At 30.1% G+C, this 21,793-nt stretch overlaps 1 protein-coding gene across 1 annotated transcript; it reads right to left on the bottom strand.

Moving 5' to 3' along the window:
* Window positions 1-319: 319 nt before the first annotated feature.
* LOC106690381 (uncharacterized) lies at window positions 320-13,401 on the bottom strand. The gene is made up of 3 exons (XM_014435806.2): window positions 13,261-13,401; window positions 3,045-3,103; window positions 320-2,814 (listed from the first exon to the last, which is right to left on the bottom strand). Exons 1-3 carry the CDS (start codon window positions 13,297-13,299, stop codon window positions 1,449-1,451), a joined length of 1,464 nt encoding a protein of 487 aa, XP_014291292.1. The 5' UTR covers window positions 13,300-13,401; the 3' UTR covers window positions 320-1,448.
* Between the last annotated feature and the right edge of the window lie 8,392 nt (window positions 13,402-21,793).

Here is a 21,793-nt window from a genome sequence, read left to right as displayed (position 1 = left end):
AGCTTATCAGTTATCGATAAAACTCCTTCAATGTTCTTTTGCTGATTTTCCTCTCTTCGTAACAATACAAAAACAGGGAGGGAATATATATTATTTATTTTTGATAAATTCAGTTCCTATTAGTTCTTATTTTTATGTAACACTGTTTATGTTGTTCAGGAATTTAGCCAGTTATGATTCAGACCTTTCTTAAAATTTGGTTGAATCTACATAACTTAGTTTTCATTTGAAATATTACTTAAAACAACTTTGTGACAATGTGAGGGCTAAAGGGTTGTTTACGTCAAAACAAAATAAATGTAGGAATCCTAATAAATACTTCATTTATTTACAATAATAATACAGAGATATCATTAATTTTATTTCCAATATAAATAGTATTTACATTTTAAATAATTAAATTCACTTTGGTGTATTTACATATTGTTACAAATCGGGTCAGGCTATGGTAAGACATTTTTCAATATTTTTTTTCGCAAATCCCTTTTGTTGGCAGTGACTAAGATAAATGAGACGGACGCCGTAGGCTGTATTTGCACGGATCGATATGTAGGTTACACACAACCGTCGTAATCGCTTGCCTTTAGAATGCATATTCATAACAATCTCCCTGTCCAAGTATTACAAGCATAAAGCAATGAAAAAACTTCTATGTAAGTATATCACTTATAGTTTCATAAAATACTTGACACTTATTGTTATCATTAAATAACATACTTGTTGTATGAGATGGATAATGAAATATGCAAACTTAAAATTAGATAATCGATATCATGATTACCTAGATTACTTTAGAGGCAAAACCCTATCCTGGGGAAGTCATAACTGCTACTCATTAAAATAATTTCTCATAAAAAGGTCAGTGTATATGAATATTTAAGTATTTTCTAGCTGGCTGAAAAATAGAGTTTTATCCTAACAGTTACTCAAGGACAAGCAGGAGCCGAATATTGGTTACTAACAGCTCTAGTATCACTCCAAGGTTGTTTCAGGATCAATATTGTGACCTGGAATTGTTTTTGTACTACTAATAAGCTGTCATTAAACTAATGGTAATTAATAGAAATGTTACAGTTTTTCTAAACATGAGGCAGATTTAGAATAAATAATATAAGAAAACTGATACGCATTGGATAAATAATTTCGTTAAATTGTACAAAAATTTCATTCCAACATTAGACAGCAAGTTTTTTTTTTAACTGAAGGCTATAAACTAGTGATTATTGTAACTAAAGTTTTCTTAGATGAGGATAGATGTTTATTATTAATAGATTTCTTATGTTCAATGTTTTTGAATTTTAATATTATTGATCGTTAAAAGAACCCTTTACTTCCTTCTTTTATAGAAGTTCTTTCAAATTTATTTCACCACTTTTGTACTCTCACCATTTAACCAGTTATCTTGCAAATAACTCATTTAGAATGACCAAACAAGCCTTGCTCTTCCATCAGCTCTGGTAGTTCTGCCCCCAGCCGTTTCTGCCTGCGACTTCCAGTCCTTGCCCGTATCTGATATCGGGTATTCTCGGTTTTGAATTCCCTGCCTGCCCGTAAACAACATCGGGGTCTCCTTCCAATCTTTTCTTCTTTTGCCCTCCTTCCAATTCAATCTCGTATCCTACCGAGTGCTCTTTCATCCAGTCCTGTATCTCCTTAGGACTTTCTGTTGTCCGCTCTGTTACCCATTTATCCGCATTCTGACTCGTTATTATATCTGTGTCTTTCACTTCCACGTTTTCTTTACCGTCACTCCACCTTCCGTCATTTACTGTTCCGGGTTCCTTCCATCTCTGACTTCCTTGAAAATTCTGGTTTTGTATTGACCACGTGTAATGTTGCCCGGGATCACTCCACGGATGCTGGTCAGGAGGGGATGTCCACTTGTTTGTATCAAAAGGAGGATTTCGTTTAGGACTTTCATTTTTATTTGCATACCACCTCGGTCTATCGTCCTCATTTTCACTTTCTGTTCTCCATCTATTATTACCCGGTATATATTGGTTTGAATAACTTCGTGGAGGTTGTACTGCTCTTCTTATTTTTTCCTGCTTTAAGTCATAATACCTGTCGTGGTAAACATTATCTGGATCCCAATTCCTCACCGGATTTTTCTTTGGTAATTGATATCTATGTTGGTTGTCTTCTTCCTCGGCCTCTTCGTCATCTTCTTCTGGTTCCCTATAACGTTCTCCTCTATACTTACCCTCGTATCTATTCTTTCTTCGATCTTTTTGCTTATAATAAAAGTTATTGTCACCCTCATCAACCTCGTATTCGAATTTGTCTTTCTGTCGTAGAGGTCGTCTTGCCCCGATGGCCGCTGAATAAAGTTTCGTTGATGTTCTCCATCTTGACGGTGGTTTTCTTACGTAAACTGGTTCGGAATTTTCTGTATATGCAGCTACTTCGTCACGAGGTCTCTTCGGTTTTTTCCTAGTGCTATAACCATCAGCATACAATTCAGCATGCTTTGAAACGAAGTCATCGTAATCTTTGTTAGATTGATCCTCGTAATCTAATTCTTCATCTAGCTCTTGTTCGTGGTATTCTGGAGGACCGGCATATATTAACGGCCGTCGCTTCCTGCCGGGCCTGTAGTCCTTATACCTTGAGGCGTATTCCGGTGGAGGTCTCTTATTTCTTCTTGGGGGTCGCTTGGACCTTACCGGAGGTCGTTTACCATGAACCTCCCGTCTAGCGAAATTCGCCTGCAGTAGGATCTTTTGTGGAATAGGGATAACACTGTATCCGTAACCACGGGCGTAAAGTGCCTTTCTGGTGCCAGAAGCTACCTTCAGTAATTTAGGAGGTAACCTAGGAAAAAAAAAAAACTGTAAGTTAAATATTGATGATTTTATGATCAAAAAATTGTTGATAAACATATGTAAGTCCGTTATTCAATGACTAGCAGATATATAATCCTGCGACCTAGTTTAATGGTTTATAATAAATTCAACTATAAAACATTTGAATTAGCAAATATCGCCAATCAGTGTTATTAAATTAATATTTACTAGATATTTGACCTTGAATAAAGATATTACCTGGCCTCAACTTCTTTAGCAATGAGTGCCGCTACTAGGACAATTGTGACTCCGCATCCCTGAAAAATAAACAAAAGGAATCATCGTTAATGAATATTGTTCTCCTTATTTCTTAATTATTCTGGAATAAACATGAAGATCAGTTAAGATAATGGACATTAGTGCTATCTAAAATCCTGGTGAGTACAACGTTTAACTTTTGTTAATGATGGAATGATTTTACGAACAATACGTTAAACGACAGTTATGAAATCCATAAATTAAATTGAATATTCTTTTTACTATCTTGCTTGTTCCAGCAAATAAAAAAAAAATTGTCATTTTTAGTATTTGTCCGGCAGACTGCGAGACCTCCTATTATGGACAGAATCCTTTTACACTTGTATAGGTTCATTTTGTAATCACAATTGGCGCAAATCTTTCATCTTTCTTCCGACTGTAATACTATTTCCAATAGCATACTTACGTATCATCCGTGCGATTATATATTCTGTTTCTCACCATAAACTGATTAGTATTTATTGGGATTTAGACCCCGATATGAACTGAATAAAAAAATACTATTAATAAAAGTAAATGTAGGGTTGATGGGATAATACATACGTACCTTGAGTAAATATGGAAAGTGGTAACATTTATATTTTAGGTGATCAAATAAATAATTAAATCTATGCTTGTTAAAATTATGTAAAAAAAGTCTGGAAACTTTTTTTTTTGCTATTTATCTAAACAATCCACTGAATTATGTTCAATTTTTAATTTATAATATGGGCCTCTTTCTTATGAAATTATTGCATACACTGTCATGTAATAAGAATATGTTTTAAAAATCTAAATACAGTAAGTATCCAAAAAAAGAAAAAAAGACTACGGCAATGAAACATTTTATTAATAAGACCTAGGATTCACTAGTTTTATATCCAAGAACGTATATGAAGAATTTCCTGTCAAAAATCGATATATCCACTTTTAGAATGTTTTAATTTTCAAATTATAGTAAGAGCATTTCATGTTAATAAGTTTAAATTTTTATTGAAAATGTCGATTTGTAACAGCTAAAATGGATTTTACAGGGAAAATTTTTAATTTTGAAATAAACTGAATAAATGTTTTTGATGTAGAATTTTCGTTTTTAAAAAATAAACATTTACTTTACAGAAGTGGATATCTAAATTTATTAGCTTTTAGTAATATATTGAATTTTAATTTTATTGTTTTTTTTTAGTTATGTAGGTGTATTATAAACACAAATATATAAAAGAGAAGGAGAGGGGACTCAAAAAACTTGAAAGAGGCTGCTCAACTGTGTTGCATATTTATTATATAAATATAATAACTTTAAAAAATATATATTTTTCATTGGATAATCCTGATAATGAAAGTACTGAATACCAATTGTTATATAATTGAATAACATATACACAACTTTATAATAAAATAAATAACTAATCGAAAAATAAAATAAAAATTAGGCATTCATATACAATAGTCACGTGAAACACTTATAAAAATAATTTTGATGATTTCAAGAATTAAAATATATCATTTTAAAATTGTTATTTCAGGAGGCATACATAGTTCCTTGCTAATTTTGTTGCAATTAAAGGTGAATTTATTATTTCTTCTTCATAAGTTCCTTCAACTCCTTAAGTTTTTATTTATTTTTATTCCATTTATTTAGCCATATCATTTGAATTTTCCACTTAAGTTTTTCAAAGGAATTTTCCGAAGAGATTTTCTTAGATTATTGTTAGGTTTCTGCCTTATTCAACAATGGCGCGATTTTTTCATTAAATTTGACAGTACGCAATTCTGGAAAACTTTTAGGCTAGCATAATCTTATTTCATATCAACCAGAAAATTTAAGAAAAAAAATCTACAAGTCAATTAATAACGTTACATAAAGGTAAAATGTGAGAGTTCCGTATCGATAAGTTAAGACATAATTTTCCTTCAGTCACGGAGGGGATGTTGGGTGAATTTCCCCAAGAAGAAGTGGAAGATTTCACAATCAATGGGCGATACGTAAGGTCGTTTTCATAACCGGCATGTTGTCTGTTTGGTCTTGCCTTGTGGTTAGGAAGTGACTTCAATAGAAGTGGCCGCAAATTGAAATGTCTTTATCCAAGAATCGTGTTCGCTGCAGCGTGAAGTATCAATATCGTCGGGATCGGTATTGCATATCATTAGTCGCATAATGATTGCAACAACCGCATTTGCAATGTTAGCCAGGCTATGATTCCGTACTACAACAATTATTGATTCTAAAAGGAATTCTGTAATCCAATTTTTTAAATATTAATTTAACTAATAATTTTAATAATTGTAAACCCTTTGAAATTGAATTTTGATATTATTCACGCCTCAGTCTCTTTCTTATTTTTCATCAATAAATCGTAATATTTTGAAATAAAACATTAGCAACTCAGTAAAATAAGTTTTAAAAATTACAAGTAATGAGTGAAAATAGCCCTTTTTTAAATCAGAATTGTCAATTTAATTTAGAACAAATTTAATTTACGTTTTTCGAAGGAAATTTTAGATATTGAAATTCTTTAGATCTCAAAATTGATAGACAATGGTTCGGTGGCAGACCTCATTTTCTTGATGTAACAAGTTTGAGAAAAAAAAAAAAAAGGAAAAATTTATTCAGTGCCTGGACTTTAATTTATATTATCTTTGTTTTTAACATTTTTTTGATTATTATTTCCTTTATTTATTCATTCGTGTTTTGTTAAAATTAATTATATATATTGATAATTTTTTTTTTATTGCTGTAGGTATATATTTTTGTGGGTCTTGAGGATCAGTCAATAACACAACTTTATTTAACCGACGTTTCGTAACTTTATTATTTGCATAGTCATACCAATTTTTATTGTGATTCAACTAACTCCAGGTATTGGAGCTAGTTGGATCATTATGTAGAACACACCATAATAGGTACTTTGCATGACTATGCAAACAATAAAGTTGCTAAATACCGCCTACATAAAGTTGTGTTATTTTGATTGATCCTCAAGATCCACAAAGAAAAATTATTAATTAAGTATCATAAATAAATATTAATAAGTATCATATATATATATATATATATGTGATACTTACAGTCTTAATACATATTACCATTGAGTGTGACAGCTAGTGTTATTTCTTAATACAAAATGTTAAAAAAAAATTATATCACATAAAAAATGTATTTCTATACCTTCACGTTAATATTGTGACTCACTGACCTCTTACTTAAAAGACTTTCAAGGCGCCTAGCAAGACAATAAGAGTCTGACACTTAGTGATTAAAGCAGCTATAACTTCAAAATTTCAATAAAAAATAAATAAGAAATACTAAAATATAGAAATTGTTTATCCATTTGTAAAAATAAAAGTTTTCTCTGAAAGAAGAGCTTCAGTTTCTTTTATTTTTAGATTGGATCATTATCGAATATTCCTGGTTGATTGTGATGCGATCTTCATTATCTATGGACTGAGATTTTTTTTGTTTGGAAATGGAATTTATAAAGGAAAAATTTAATGAAACTCCAAAATATGGAATAGTAAAGTATTTATGGATACTTTTATTTCTTCACCTTAACTGTGTTATAATAATTTTTATGCAATTTAAATAAAAAAATATATTATTTCATTCATTTAGAGAAGTATCGAAAGAATTATAGATGTCACAAAAAATATACAGATATCTTAAAAAGTGGCGGTGAAGACTAGATATCTCTAGAATGATCCTTTTTAAAAATAGTTTTTCAAGTATTAAAATCTTATTATTGATATTTTTATAGTTATGAGATATCAAAGCGTAGGGGAACATATGTGGCATTATAAAAAAATATTGATGATTGTATTTGGGTTTGGACTAGGGAGGATTTCTATTGTTTCTGGAAGGTCTAAATCTCAATTTCGTATGTTCAAATAGGTCCCGATTGTAGTCTCATTGACGCTTTTCTTTGTTTTCTATGAATTAAAAGTTTAGAGGATTGGTTTGGTTAATTTGAAATTGGACATAATTAAAGAGATTGTAGGACTTAACGACGTAAGAATACCAAAATGAAATTTTTAAGGGGTTATATCAATCCTTTGGTCCTTGAAGACAATTTTACAGTTGTTGAAATGTGTGTGAAGAACGTTTTGTACGTTTTAATTATAATCCACCTTTTTTTTAAAGTGTATTTCTTTTGTTTTTCAATTAAATGTGGCTATCGATATTCTAATGAAAGTTTAAACTTTATTACATCAGCATAGGACAGGGCGACCATTAGATTCCGAGCTGAGGGTGAAAGTGAGCTAGCGGTACCTGCTTCAGGACTCTCTCTGTCCTCGATCTCCGAGGACGGTCGCACATCTGAAAAGGACAGTCCCATCACAGAGCAAGTGCCCTTTTAGTAACTATCACTTATCCAACGGCTTATAAGATATCGCTAACAGAACAACGGGCATTTATTTATGAAATAGTTACCTTAATCTGTGTCCTCGCTATTAAATTATTATTCTCTATTCGCTAAGCATTAATAGTAATAGTAGCACAGTGTCGTGTTACTAAAATCCCAAGAAAAAGTATGTAAAACATTTTTCTCCCATAATTTTGGAAAAGATGTATGATACTAAGGAAGTTGGTTTTTTTTTTGGGTAGTTTTGGACTAAATATACATATATTCATTTATAACTAAATAAAAATTTAGGATAAATAAATAAACAATCAATGAGAGGAAAAAAATTAATAATAATCAATTGGGTTTACCGAATACTGTTGCTGAACTTTAAATACAATTTGATAAATAACCTTTTTATTTTAGTTAATTGGTCCGGAACCAAAATTGATGAGTTTGATATATAAGAACTGTTTTGAAATTTGTTTTAGATTTTTGATTTGTTTAAAAAAGGTTTGTGAAGCACATAGGCCGGTATAGCCTCCTCAAAATTTGTACTAGATAGGTAGGAACAAAAAACCAATTTTTTATGCTGTAATGGTGTTCATCCCATATACTTTTAGTGCATTGTAATTAATTGCTGTGCTTTTTTATTAATATAGTTTGAGTTTTTCTAATTTATTAACTATTCATCCAGTCATCTGGTTTCTTATTTATTTTTTTAAATTATAGTTTGGTAGTTCACATATGCTCTGTGTTGGGATTATGTTTTTCTCTGAACTGGGTATCGTTTTAAAACATGAGTGTGGTGGTCGAGGTTTTGAGGTAAATAATTAGTTAGGTTTTTATATTCTCAAAACGAGGTTTATTTTTTTTTTCTTCTAAGCCCCATGGGTGCGTGGGGATTAAGTCATGATGAAAACGAGATTGAAGGAAGCCTCTTTTTCTTCAGTTGGTTAATGCATTTTAAGAGGGGGCTAAAGTTTATTATTTTTATTTTTTAATAAATTTAAAATTTAATTTGTCGTTTGAGGATAAAACCTGTGGGTGGAACTATGTTGGAAACATGCCTGTCAAGAAAAATATATTTGAAACAGGTTAGGAGAAAGTAGCAGATGAAATTTGAAAAAATGATTACTGAAAATTTTCATACTAATATCCAACTTCCCTCTAAATTCGGGACGAATCGGACAAGCCATTTTTGAAAAATACATGTTCCGATGAAAATACAGTTACGCACGAAAGCAGACAATCTAATTAGATAAAATCGATATCGGGTGAAATAGGTACCAATTTGCGCAATGTCTGAAAATTTATTCAAGGAAGCAACTTTTTTCCTTGATATATATAACGTAAAAGGCAAGTGAAAATTTATAAATCTGAGATAATAATTTTTTTTTTCATTTTCTTCATGAACACAAAGCTTCCGTAAAGGTGCGGTTTATCTATCAAGCGTTATAAACAAAAAAAAATATTGGAAATTCAGTGACTAAACAATCAATGACCAAATTGCAAATTTTATTCTGTAAAGAAATGTAACTACTTATTAATACTTAATGGAGTTTACATTTTTAGAGACACTTAATTCTCAATCATATTGTATTTCGTAAAGAAGGTGGTCAACATCATCTAAATTATCCCATGGTTGAATGATATTTAAACATTTTAAAGTAGAATATTCGGCAACTAATATCGAGTTCATAGCAATATATTACATCAAAGCACTATTTTTATGTATTATACGAAAATTGTTATGATATCATATTTATTTATTAATTATTATTTTTTCTAGATAACTAAAGTTCATTTTCTTAATAATAATTTAATAATATATTTTAGACTTCATCAGTGACATTATTTTACATTATCAAAGAAAAATGATAACCCATGTAAAATAATTTTTATGGAGTATCAAATAGATTCCCTCAATCCAAAATCTTATTATTATAAAATATTGCACAATCAATTTAAAAATATAAACATTTTCCAAGACTTTTAATCGGGACCAGTATTATGGAACTATCAGCCGTGCAAAGTTACTAAAAATATCCTAATCTTGTTTTCATCTCATCATATTCATGAGATATCAACGAGAACCAGATCTGTAAGGATATAAAAAACAGTTTCACCAAATCGTGAAAACATGGCGCACCCTCTGGATGTTTTGAAAGGAGAAACCTAGATGGCATTGTATAATTCCATGAATTATGTTTCAATTAATTTTATTGGTGTGTGAGTGTTTGTTTGGGTAACAACATAATGATAATTATTTTTTTACTGATTTTAAGTGGTGTAATTTTAGTTTTTAATGTTTCAAGTTGGTGTTTCTTCAATTGTATATTTTTATATTGCTTTTTGGAGTTTGATTATTGAAATAAGTGATATAACCTTGGAATCGGATAGTGCATGAACAATGATCGATTTAATGGCTTAAAGGAAAATGAATTATGAATTTATTTCAATTTGAAAATTATGAATAAAAAGGAGTTTTTCCTTTCTTTTTTATCACTTTCACTAAAAATTATTCTTTTGTTCAGTTAAGTCGTGATTTTCACACGTAATAATAACAAAAATTACTGGTAATTGAATGATAATCTGATCAGAATATTCCAGGCTTAGGAAAATGCAATAAACATCAACACTGTTCAATGATAGTTTTATTTGGTTGCGGAATAGATTAATTATATTTTAGTTATACTACTTGATTTATTGACGCTTGAAATGAAACGAAAATATCTTAAGCATGCATATCATATGCGAGTTAACTAAAATGTAAGAGTTATTATTATTCGCTTTAGAATGCTACCAAGGTCTTGTTTCTCTACAAGTCTGTATCATGCCATTGTAATAGAACTAACATCACATTAACTAGAAGTAGTTGCATGAAAACACACTAGTATATGTATACGGGGAGGGAGTTGGCTCAGCAGTAAGGTACTGGGCTAATAACTGCTAAGACCTGGATTCGAATCTGGTTTTGACAATTGATGCTACTGCAGCCGTAAGTCAACCCTTTAGGTTCGAAAGCGATCCTGGGTTCACTCAGCCTCATTAGGTTGGTACACTTAATTATTGGATAAACTCGCGATCAACCGTTGGTCTGGTAACAGCACCCCTGACACTTCAAAGTTTTTATATGTACATTTGTGGGTCAATTGATGTATATCAATAGATCATTTGGCGTTTGCTAAAATTAAAATCTTGAATCTTAATTTAAACAAAATGCTCTATGAAATTTTAGAAAATACAATAAAAAAAAAAAGTTACAAAAATAATTTTTAAACCAAAAGTCAATATAAGAATCTGTGGTATTTTTCATTATGGAAAATCGAAACAAATGTGTGATTATTTTTTTTTACTCTTTTAAATAAGTATTCAAACAATATTGCTGGATACATACAGATGGTTATTGAATGATCTGATCGTAATAATTTATATTGATAAACAGATTACATAAAAATAAGTACAATAAAAAAAATGAGAAAACAAAACAATCTATATATTATATTTTGTAAGCTTCTAGCTCCTTAGGACTTCATGATATTTAAAACAGAACAGTAGTCTAGAACGAAATCGACCTCACAACAAGAAATGAAAGTGAGAGCACGGGACACTTGACTTAAAACACGAAGCAGCTTTCATCTCATCTGTGTCGCCTAGTCGCCTCTGCTTTGAATATAGGTTCTATATAAGGTAGTTGTAGGGATTTAAATTGGATTTAAAGTTTAATATTTTAGAAATTTATTTTTAATAATTTGAAATGGATTACATCGTTTAAAAATTAGGTCAAAAATACTATATTAAGAACAATTGTTTCTAAATTAATAAATATTACTAAATTATAATAGTAACTTCAATTACTTAATTCAAATTTTTTTAGAAATTTAAATCTCACCATGGATTCATACATAGGGTATAATTTTATTTTCTTACTCTTATATGTAAAAATTACAATTGTCTTTTAACTCATTCGACTTCATCAACCAGATGTAATAAATAGAACAATATTTTTTGAGAATTAGTGAACGTTGATAGAAAAACATGTGAGACTAAAAAATTGACCGATGTTTATTTTTATTTTGACGTAATAATGCTTTGAACCTAATAATAATACTAACAGATTATTAAGTTAATAATTTAGCTTTTATAATGTTTTAAAATATACACCCCCCAACATATCAAACATCATATCAGATATCATATTCATACATAACCTGTATTTAAATGATTTCGTAATTAAAAAAAAAAAAATGATTTCAAACTTCTATTTTTTCTATAAAAAATATATATATTTTGCAACCTACCCAAGCTTTAAAAATGTTAATCAATTATAAAAATAATAAATCAGCAAATATAAATTATGAAATTAAATGACTATTGCAAAATAATTACTATTAATGTAAACTTTAATATGCTTATATTTGCAACTATACATCAGATAGAAGATTGCCAGAGTTGTGTCGAAGAAAAAAAATAAACTATTTACAAACTTGAATTTGAAAATAATTTAGTTTACTAGAGTACAATTCCTCCCATCACGCTCTGATGAAAACACCGGCAGTGTGAGCAAAAATGTTGGCCTGCAATGAATGGTTGAAAAGTATTTTTTTTTTCTAGCCACAACTCTGATCATCTGTTTACATTTTACATAAGTTCAATTATCTATATAAGGTCATATAGCATATAATATATGTATATACATAAAGGAGCGAAGTGTATTTTTTTATTAAGACAAAATTAAAAAATAAGCATTTATGAGATAAGATTTTGCTTCCATAAATCAGATCATCTATTTTTGCACCTCAAAAGTAAAGTACATTATGTGTATATCTTCTTATATTTTATAATAATTATTATTTTTTTACAACAAAGCGTAAACAAGCGGTATTTTACATTTTTATTTAACAGTTTTTTACTTTAAGTAGAGATATAGATAAATATCCCCATTATCGATTATTTGGCTGGGGTTAACAACAACCAATATCTAAATTCAAAATTAAGAAATATGTGTCTGTTAATTTGAAACTGAAAGTTTCCAAAAACGTTGGTAGGAATATAATGTTGTCTTATAAAAAAAAATACAGTAGTTACAGGTCTTTCTGAGAACATCGTTGGTTTTGCTTGCAAAAATTATAGCTTGAAACTTCAAAATTTGGTTATTGATGTTTTAGCCATAGAAATTGTAAGGGGGGTAACTTGTTTTTTAAAATCAGAGCACTTTTTATTTAGAGGAAAACTTGTGTTAAACCTGCTTTCTAAAGTAAGGAAAATGTACCATTGAGTCGTTGAGAGCAAAAGTGGTTTAAATCATTCTGTTCAAAAATAATTTTTATCACAAAATAATTATTTAATCCATTACTGAGTGCATTAATTTCAAATAATTTAAAACAGTTTAGTATGTTTATGACAATCTAGTTTTAACAGAAAAGGCTAAAAGCTTTGAATATCTCAAAACTGTAGTTTTGACCTATAACAGTTTTTTGCATTCATATAATAGTTCATATCTGAAACGAAAAAATTGTTGGATTAAACTTCTTTTAATTAAAAATTATTACAATTTTTAAGCGTTTTCAAAATAAAATTAAAAATTCTATAATTCGAAATTACTAAATATGACTTACATTTAACAAATAATAAAGTAGGTAAATTATAATTTTTATATTAAGTTAATTTTGCTTTATTTTATTTATTTTGTTTTTAAAATAAACAAATTCATAAGCAGATTCATGGAACGCGAAAGAAAGTGGATCAATTACCCATTGTAAATTGTTTCAATAGTCTATAATTATTATATAGTCAGTAATTATTTAATTAGTAATAATTAATAAAATACTCACTAATCGGAAAGATGCCGGACGCTGAGAAGATGGCCACATGTCTTGGAGTACTACCTTGACCTTGATTCGGAGCTATATAGCCGAGCCCCCACTTCTTGTGCGTTGGCTCCCTCCACTTCTTGGTTCCATATCCGATGATGCCAACTTCCAGGGTGCGTTTAATTGGCTTAGGAGGAATCTATTCAAATTGTATTTATACTGACACGAAGACAAAAACGATCAGTATGTTGCCCACTAGCAGGAAGTGAAAAATCTCTTTAGTGTATATAAAGGAACATCATTAACGATTTGTTCTGCCGTTCTTCTTAGTGTTCTTTCAGTTGTCTGGAATGTTAGGGTGTGCTTTCTCTCTTAATATTCTAATAAATTCTATTTATTTACTGTTTTATAACGTTAATAAATATATTGGTATGTGTAGAATAGAATTTTTTGAGAAGTTTAAGATATGGAGGAATTCACATTTGACTTGTCTTGCGATGTGATTTTATATAGATAGTGTACTCTATGATTCTAAAACATTGTTTACATTAACGAAATATTCAAAATAATTTTAAATTCTGTGATGATAAAAAATAATACTTATTACTGACATATCGTATTTTGTAATAAAAAACATGTTTCCAATACAAACTATGCTATGATTAAATGCAGTGATGTACTGACAACCAACTACATAATCTTGCAAGAACCATGTTGTCAGAAAAGGCTGAAAAGGAGCTGGATAAGGGATCTTGGCTGAATGCCAATACTAAAATAATCTAGTACCGCTTGTTCTCAAGCAAGCATTTTTTTGTAGTCTTTCTTATTTCAAAGCGGATCGACTGATTGTAAATATTTTATTTGTTTATTGTTAATAAATTACTAAAGGAAAACAAAAATGTACAGCCATTACTGGTAGGTAATAACCCAACTGATTTTAATAGCATAACAGATAGATTGAAGGTTTATAGCTAACAGTTTTTATATATTTTGTGTATCCATGTTTTAGGGATGCTGAACACAATTTTAGAATGTTAACTCGCTTTTTCTAGAGATAACTTTATTTTCAATTAAAACAGAGAAAAAATATGTATTTTTTTCTTTATTTTTCAATTAAATTTATAACTCTAAATGAACAAAACCTAAAAACTAGAGTGAATTGGTCTAATTTTCTTTTTTGGAAAACGAATATTTTTTTGGACATTATGAAGCCCTGTAGACATTTGAGATGTTTAGATGTACTTAAAATACATCACGCCATGTCCTAGGCGTTGATGACCAGAGGGTTTTACGCCTTTAAGCAAGAATCAACGACAACAACATCACGCCATGTTGAAAGAAGCTTTTCGTTGTATAAAGCTTTGTTTCGAGAAAAAAAGTGACAAGCAGTGTGAATTTATTTATTTTTTTTAATGAAAACTTGGTTTATTGTGAATTTTATAATTATTGTCAATAAATATACTGCGTCTTAAATAATTAATTCAACTAATGTATTAAATATTATCTTAAAATGTTTGCCATTTTGAAATAAATAAAGATCCGAGGCCTAGTGGTAAGGAAGAAAGATTTCATTTTGTGATGAGTAGTGACATAGAAGGATTGATTTGAGTTTATTTATGAATTACTGTTATGCTGTTTTTAATTTATTCTATTATGGTTGTTATTTTGTATGTAGTTAGCCCTGAAGAATACCTGAAATTCGGGCCGAATCTTTGGGACAACAAAATAAATTTCACTCATGAGCGGTCTTCACCGCACCGCTGTCAATTCTCTCCACATGTCAAATAAGCTGTCTGTAATAATCATTAAGGATTAATAAAATACGAATGCTACAAGCGGGTTGTTAGTTAACTTGTTGTTTTCGCAAGAATATCCCTAAACCTAACCCAGCTCTCAGGCCTTGCACATCTACGAATCTATCTCACCATACCAAGAAATCCCAAAAAATACATTATCTAACTCTGGAATTCTAATTAATTTTTTCTTGTAAAAAAAAAAAAAAAAGGAATGCTAACAAATCCGAGTTTGGGTGGACCTTTGACTGCAAAACCTCGAAATAGTCTGGACTATTTTTGCCTATGACTCACAAACGGTACCACAAAGCAAAAAGGCTATAGAATAATAAATTAAAAAACATTAAGTTCTGTGTGGAATAATTGGGTCAGTAATTTGGTCAAAATTAAATATGCAAGAACAATCATTTTTTCCAATTTTGAAATTTTGTATGAAATTAAACTTGTTAACATCAAATTTTGTGTTATTGCCGAGTACCTTACATCTCGAATCTAAATTCTATAGAATATGTGACTCTTTCATTCGCTAATAGGCAGCGAATTACATATTCTTTCTCAATCACTCAGTAAAATTTATACTAACTTAATTCTAGTAGAAGTATAACTTGATAAACTTATAGCTTTTAGCTGGCAACCGAGGAGGATATTTCAAAATGTAAAATGTTTAAACCCTATAAAAATCAAATAGTGGACGCTACTTTGAGATTAATAAACTTCTATACCTGCAGGTCTATTATGAATAAACGAAATACCTATTAACAAACGGATTGCACTGATAGCTATGGATTTGACGAGATATATAATGTTGGTCGTATCACTTTCGGAAATACCTTAGAGGGAGCTGACACACACATTTAAAATAAATGTTCGGCTTTTATTTATCTAGTTGCATCTACTGGTACGAATATATTAAAAACAAAAGTGCTTAAAAAAATAAAAATGCTTAAACCCCTACATTTAGGGACTTTCTATGTATATTCTCATATAACTACTAAACGGTACCTCATAACTAAAAAGCAATCTCATCATAGCTGGTGAGTGGGTTAGAGAAGTGTCAGGATTGTTTTCCTAAGGAAAGTTGTAGAGATTTGTCTATGTAATGTTCTTACGAGGTAACTGTGCTCTTACTGCAAGAATAGGCTGTAGGGGTGGTTTATGACCATGCCGCTTGACTGAATTATTAAGTTTTGGTATTTATTCAATGTAGAATAATATCGCAATTTGTTCGCTATGATGAACCATTTAGGAACTATAGTAGAAAAACCTAAAAAGGCCTGAAATTTTAAGGTTTTTTTGTTACAAAAAATATTTTTTACCATTTTTGATTTTTATATGTTCGTACCCACATACAAAAGAAAACACAATAGAAACTATTTACAAAACTAGTAAACAAAATTTACATATAAACCCCACCTTCTGGATCTAACGAACCCTAATACAGCAGATATAATATTTCAACAAGCTGGAGCTTACCCTTATCATTCGGAATTGTGAACATCTGCATTACTAAGGTGAAAGCCCTTACCCCATTCATTATGTTTCCACTAGATTCAATATACTTCACACTGGAAATAATAATTACAGCTAACATTTTACCAGCTATTAATGTTAATTATTTACGTAAAAAAAAAAAAAAAATGAAAGACCATGGAACTAGAATTATGATGGGAATGTGAAGAAACGGATGATACATCATGGCCTGTCAGAATTACAATTCCGAACGGATAAGATTGAAATTATTGTATCAAAACATCTAATTACCTACAACAAATATTCTAATTTGGTATGATATCGAGTTTATTTATTTTTTGGAAATATTCAATAACTTGAATAATATAAAATATAAAAAATATATATATTTTTTATCTAGTTCATATCACGCTACACCCCTGATGTTATTTTCCCTAAGACATTTTCTCGGTTGCCTTGACGTTACCTTTCTGAGCGACTGTTTCTTTATGGAGTGGTCATTAGATAATAAACTCTTAATAAGAAAAAAATACTGGTGTTCCTAAATCATTAGGCTGTACAATATTTATGTTTAAAGGTCTTCTTAACCTAAGTATAACATTGTGTATGCGAGTCATTCTTTCAACTCACGAAGAGTAGTTGGCGAACTGCGAGGTGTATTTTGATGCGAAGAGCGAAGGTCAGGAAATGGGAAGGGGTCAATCAATAAATAGCAAGGAGAGGTAAACGGGTTTCTCTTGTCCATTGGCTTTCTGTATCCAGCTAATAATGAATACAATATATCACTATACATGCCAATAGCTGGTTCTCTTTTCTCATACCTTCCAACTTCTAGATACTAAAGTTGTATTTAATTTGTTGCTATATAAATTATCAATTTAAATTGTGATATGATTGTTATGCATTATTATAGTTATTTAATTTTTTTTTCTTCGGCCCTCATACAAAGAAGAGTTGGTCTCGATGCAAAATAAGAATTAATAATTTACAAATATATAAAAAAACTAAAAAGGGGAATAAATAAAATGGGAATGAACATAAATAAACAGGAATTAAAAAATAAATTATACGTATCGTTAAACTTTGAGGTAAACATTAGAAAAATTATAAAAAACAGAAATGCATATGTAAAGCATGCTATTTATGCAAGTCCAAAAAATATTTTTTTTTTCAAGTAAATAAATTATATTGCATGAACTCATTACAATGACATCAACTTTTGTACTCAATATTTTTTTTTTCGCTCCGTCTTACAAAATCCCACTCACTAATAGGGAGAATTGAAAGGAATGCCGATAGAGTATTTAGAAAAGTTATGAACATTCGTTTTTTCACTTTTTTTTAGGGTGGTAAAGAATTTCAACTTGTCCACATCGGGTTTTTCGAAAATATTAAGAAATGAAAAAAAAATTTTTTTTCATTATTCTTAGTAACACGAAAATTATGCGTTATTGGAACAACTTCTGTTGTATTAATTTAAATTGAATAAAATTACTAAACATTTTAGTTATTTCTTTTTATATTTGTCTGATGTGGTTTGAAAGTCGAAATCATGGAGCAGAATATAGTCCGACCTTATTGGGGATGTATGAGGAGATCTATACATTTGTGCTATATCTCATATTTTTTTACACACGACAAAAAATCGCCGTTCTTTGCTTTGTGGGTTACAATTACATAACGTGGCCGAATTATTATGTTATATACTAATTAGACGCAGCAAGTAATCCTACTCTGTTGGATTTTGTTTGGGGGGAGGGGAGGGGACCCAATAGCTGGTTGAAGTCATCGTTGTCGAAAACGTATTATTTTCAATATATTTTTTTATTCAATATTAGATCAGGCTGATGGGCATTACATGGATAACCATGTAATAATATATCAGTTGTGTTATGTAACTGTAATGATAATGTATGAGTTACATTATGGGCGGTATAGTCTCATGCAAAAGAGACTATACCCCATTTACCTCTCTAAATATTTAAAACGCTGTATAGCATATTGCATAATTGTGAATAATAACGATGAACTATAAAATATATATATATATATAGATAAAAATAATTATGATGGAGACTTCTATTGATGAAAATGTGACTCACGATGTGATTGGCAATTGCGTATAAACCAAGGGGCATCCACTGCGATTCTTAGGATCTTATTTTAAGAGGATTAAAAAAAAAAATTTGGGGTCTATCATTTGAGGGAGATCGTTCTGACCTTCTAAAGAGGAAATTGGTATTCACTTTCGAACACAGGTTCTGAGGAGCATCAGTAGAACTGCAAAAACCCTGGTGCATGATCAGCCCGATGCACTTGAAGTAGCCAATACTTTCACGGTGTATATTGCCCAGGAATTCTTGAAAAACCATTAAAAAGTATAACATAGCAGTTTTTATAAATGTAATTAAATTAAATGAGAAGGGTAAGAAACAAGTGCACGAAATACACGAAACGAAACGAAAAGAAGGACTATCAAAAAGTACATAAATAGAACATTCAATAAAGAAGAGTCCGATTGGAATACAAGGAAAAAGTCAATATTTCTGCAGAAATAGACTCAAATAGAGCGATAAGTAAGGATTACTTAATCATAGCTGTGATGTTTACGAAAATGACGAAGACTTTATCAAGTTTTGAGAATTTCAGTGACAGAACAGCTTACAAAGACACAAGAATGTTTACCAACCTGGTGAGAAAGAGATATTAGTTAGTGTATAGTGTTTGGGATTATGATGAATAAAAGTTTTATTTCCCTATTCTCCAAGTATAGATTAAAATTTATCAAAGTGTTATATCTATATACCTTCCAACGTGTTATTTATAAAATTATATAAATATTTTCCATTTTATTATTATTTAGTGATATCTTGGTATGAGTAATTTGTTCAAAAGTGTCCTGGACTTTTTTTAATTTTGTACCGTTAAATAAAATAATTTTTCAAAATGAAAGGAATATGGTCCGGGTGCGGTCAAGAAAAACTCAAATAGTAGAAATATACTAATTTAATGAGTCAACGTTTCGCCCCACGTTGCAGGGCTTCTTCAGGGCTATTTTGACGGCAGTCAAAACTAAAAAAAAAAATGAAAAAAAAAAAAAAATGATTTTTTTTTTCTTGATCGCACCCGGACCATATTCCTTTCATCTTTACACACGGTCAATCAATAATCTTCCAATTTTTCAAAATGTATTTATTTATTGAAATTTATATATTTATAACCAAAAATATAAATAAGTAAATGTAATGTTGTTTACATTACTATGACACGATGCAGTCTTGTAGAAAAATTATCTATTAGTAGAAGTCTAATTAAATAAAATATATTTAGTTAAAAATAAACCCCTTTCCTTCCGTATTAATGCATTTCACAAATAAGTGACAATCTCTGCATCGGTTTTGAGGTTATAAAAAAGTAACTATTAAGCTGTATTGGCCAAAATAAAATTGAAATATGTAAAAGAGACCAAGGAAATATGAAAAACTAAAGTATAAGATAATTAATATAAAATGACTAGGAAAAAATTGGTTAGTCTCAATAATGAGTACCTTTAGTCTAATTCTTTGAAAACAATAAAAATGTATTTTGATCTTGTATAATGAGCTAATCATAATTATATTATGTTGATATGATTACAATAATCAGTAATGTTTTCGTAAAACTGGTGAACTAAATGTTTATCATTAGTATAAACTGTAATTGAAAACATTTCCATCTCATGAATAAAGAGTCAAAGACCTTAAGCAGGAAGAGGAACCTTCAGTGAGCAACGACACGGGCACTAACGCATATTGACGAGAGAACATGGTCACGAACATCACGATAGCGCAATACATTCTGTTAAGACCTACAAATGAAAACCGACCCTTTTCTAGTTTTGATCCAAGCGGCTTTATTATTTCATTGTGGTATTCCTCCAATAATATACTCAAATCCTATATGATTTGGTTGTAGCTATTTGACTCATCTAGGCTACATTAGAAATATTTATACCGACCTTTTTTTTTATTTATTGATATTTATAAGTATATTTATTTAAAACTACATCCAGTAAATTTGATGTAAGATCATAGTGGTATAATATAAACAAGCCATAGGTAGAACTTCAATAATATTTCTACATTAGAAGGTCTCGAAGCCATCATCTTTTCAGGTCCCTCGGAGGGGTCTGTTGTCAGTAATGGAAGAGGAAGCAAGGATAAAAATTAGTGGGTTTGGGTGATTAGGAAGGATTAATATCTGGCTCTGGATTCAGATTTTTATGGATGATTTTACTTGTGACAAAGTAAGCTGCATTAAGGACTTTACGAAGGGTTTTGGATTGTAAGGATTGGAATTCGAAGGTTTAGCTCCAAAGCTCAACACCGTATGCCCAGATAGGTCGCAATATAGTCATGTAGATCAATCTCTTGGGATGGATTGTCTAATAAGCACTATAATAGTCGGAATCGACGTGCAATTTTCTATTTTTTCAGTCGTGTATGAGGATTCCAAGATATTTATTTGTCCAGATGTAGTTCAAGGTAGCGGAATTGTTGTAAGAGCAACATTAGTAAAGGATACTGTAGGGCAGTCGGTAGGTTTACGAAGAAGGGTAAAGGTGATTTGATGGGATTTATTTTGATCCTCCAATTTCGGCATTCTTCGAGGGTTGTGATATGGGGTTAGAGAGTCTAGGACGCAATTAGAGGTTTATTATTAACTTTGAGCACACATGTGTCATCGGCATACGAGGTAAGGATAGTGCTAGGATTGATAAGGATGTTATGTATAAACTGTGTAGATTTATACAGACTAAATAATAGAAAAAAATATTTCTACATTTTTTTTATCTCTAGTCTGTATAATTTGAATTCTACATAACTGTTTTTTCTTCTGTGAAGAGGCCAGTGGTTTATTCCATACAGCCAGATTCATTCCACTTGTGTTGGCAAGATTATTACTATTAGATTAATGTCTTCAGCGGCACTAGTCGACGTTAGCAAAGAGACGTTTGAAATGGGTTTGCCACTGTCGAAATTATTATCAACATTTTTATTTCCCTAGAATATTTCTTTTAAATCTATTTTTATTTATAATTCATTTAATGTTCGATTATTTTACATTTGTTTTAGTGGCAAACCCATTTGAAACATCTCGCCATATGAGCAATTAATGATAATTAACAATGACAAACTAGGTGTTTATTTTTTGTTGTAAAAACAAAACTGAATATTTAATATTTCTGTTAATAATAATTATGAATGTTTTGTTATATATGCCAAGTGTAAATATTGTTGTATTGACAAATA

The sequence above is a fragment of the Halyomorpha halys genome, unplaced genomic scaffold, assembly GCF_000696795.3.
Source record: "Halyomorpha halys isolate HHAL.00 unplaced genomic scaffold, Hhal_1.1 Scaffold1692.1, whole genome shotgun sequence".
NCBI classification, from domain to species: Eukaryota; Metazoa; Arthropoda; class Insecta; order Hemiptera; family Pentatomidae; genus Halyomorpha; species Halyomorpha halys.
Note: the sequence above shows the minus strand (reverse complement) of the source record. Positions and strands in the feature narration are given on the sequence as shown.

Excerpts from the sequence above, each read along its gene's own strand:
- LOC106690381 (XM_014435806.2), bottom strand. The coding sequence starts at position 13,299 with ATGTGGCCATCTTCTCAGCGTCCGGCATCTTTCCGATTA. Across the intron at positions 3,104-13,260 it reads GTCCGGCATCTTTCCGATTA|GGATGCGGAGTCACAATTGT; the intron begins GTGAGTATTTTA and ends TTTATTTTTCAG. Across the intron at positions 2,815-3,044 it reads GCTAAAGAAGTTGAGGCCAG|GTTACCTCCTAAATTACTGA; the intron begins GTAATATCTTTA and ends TTTTTTTCCTAG.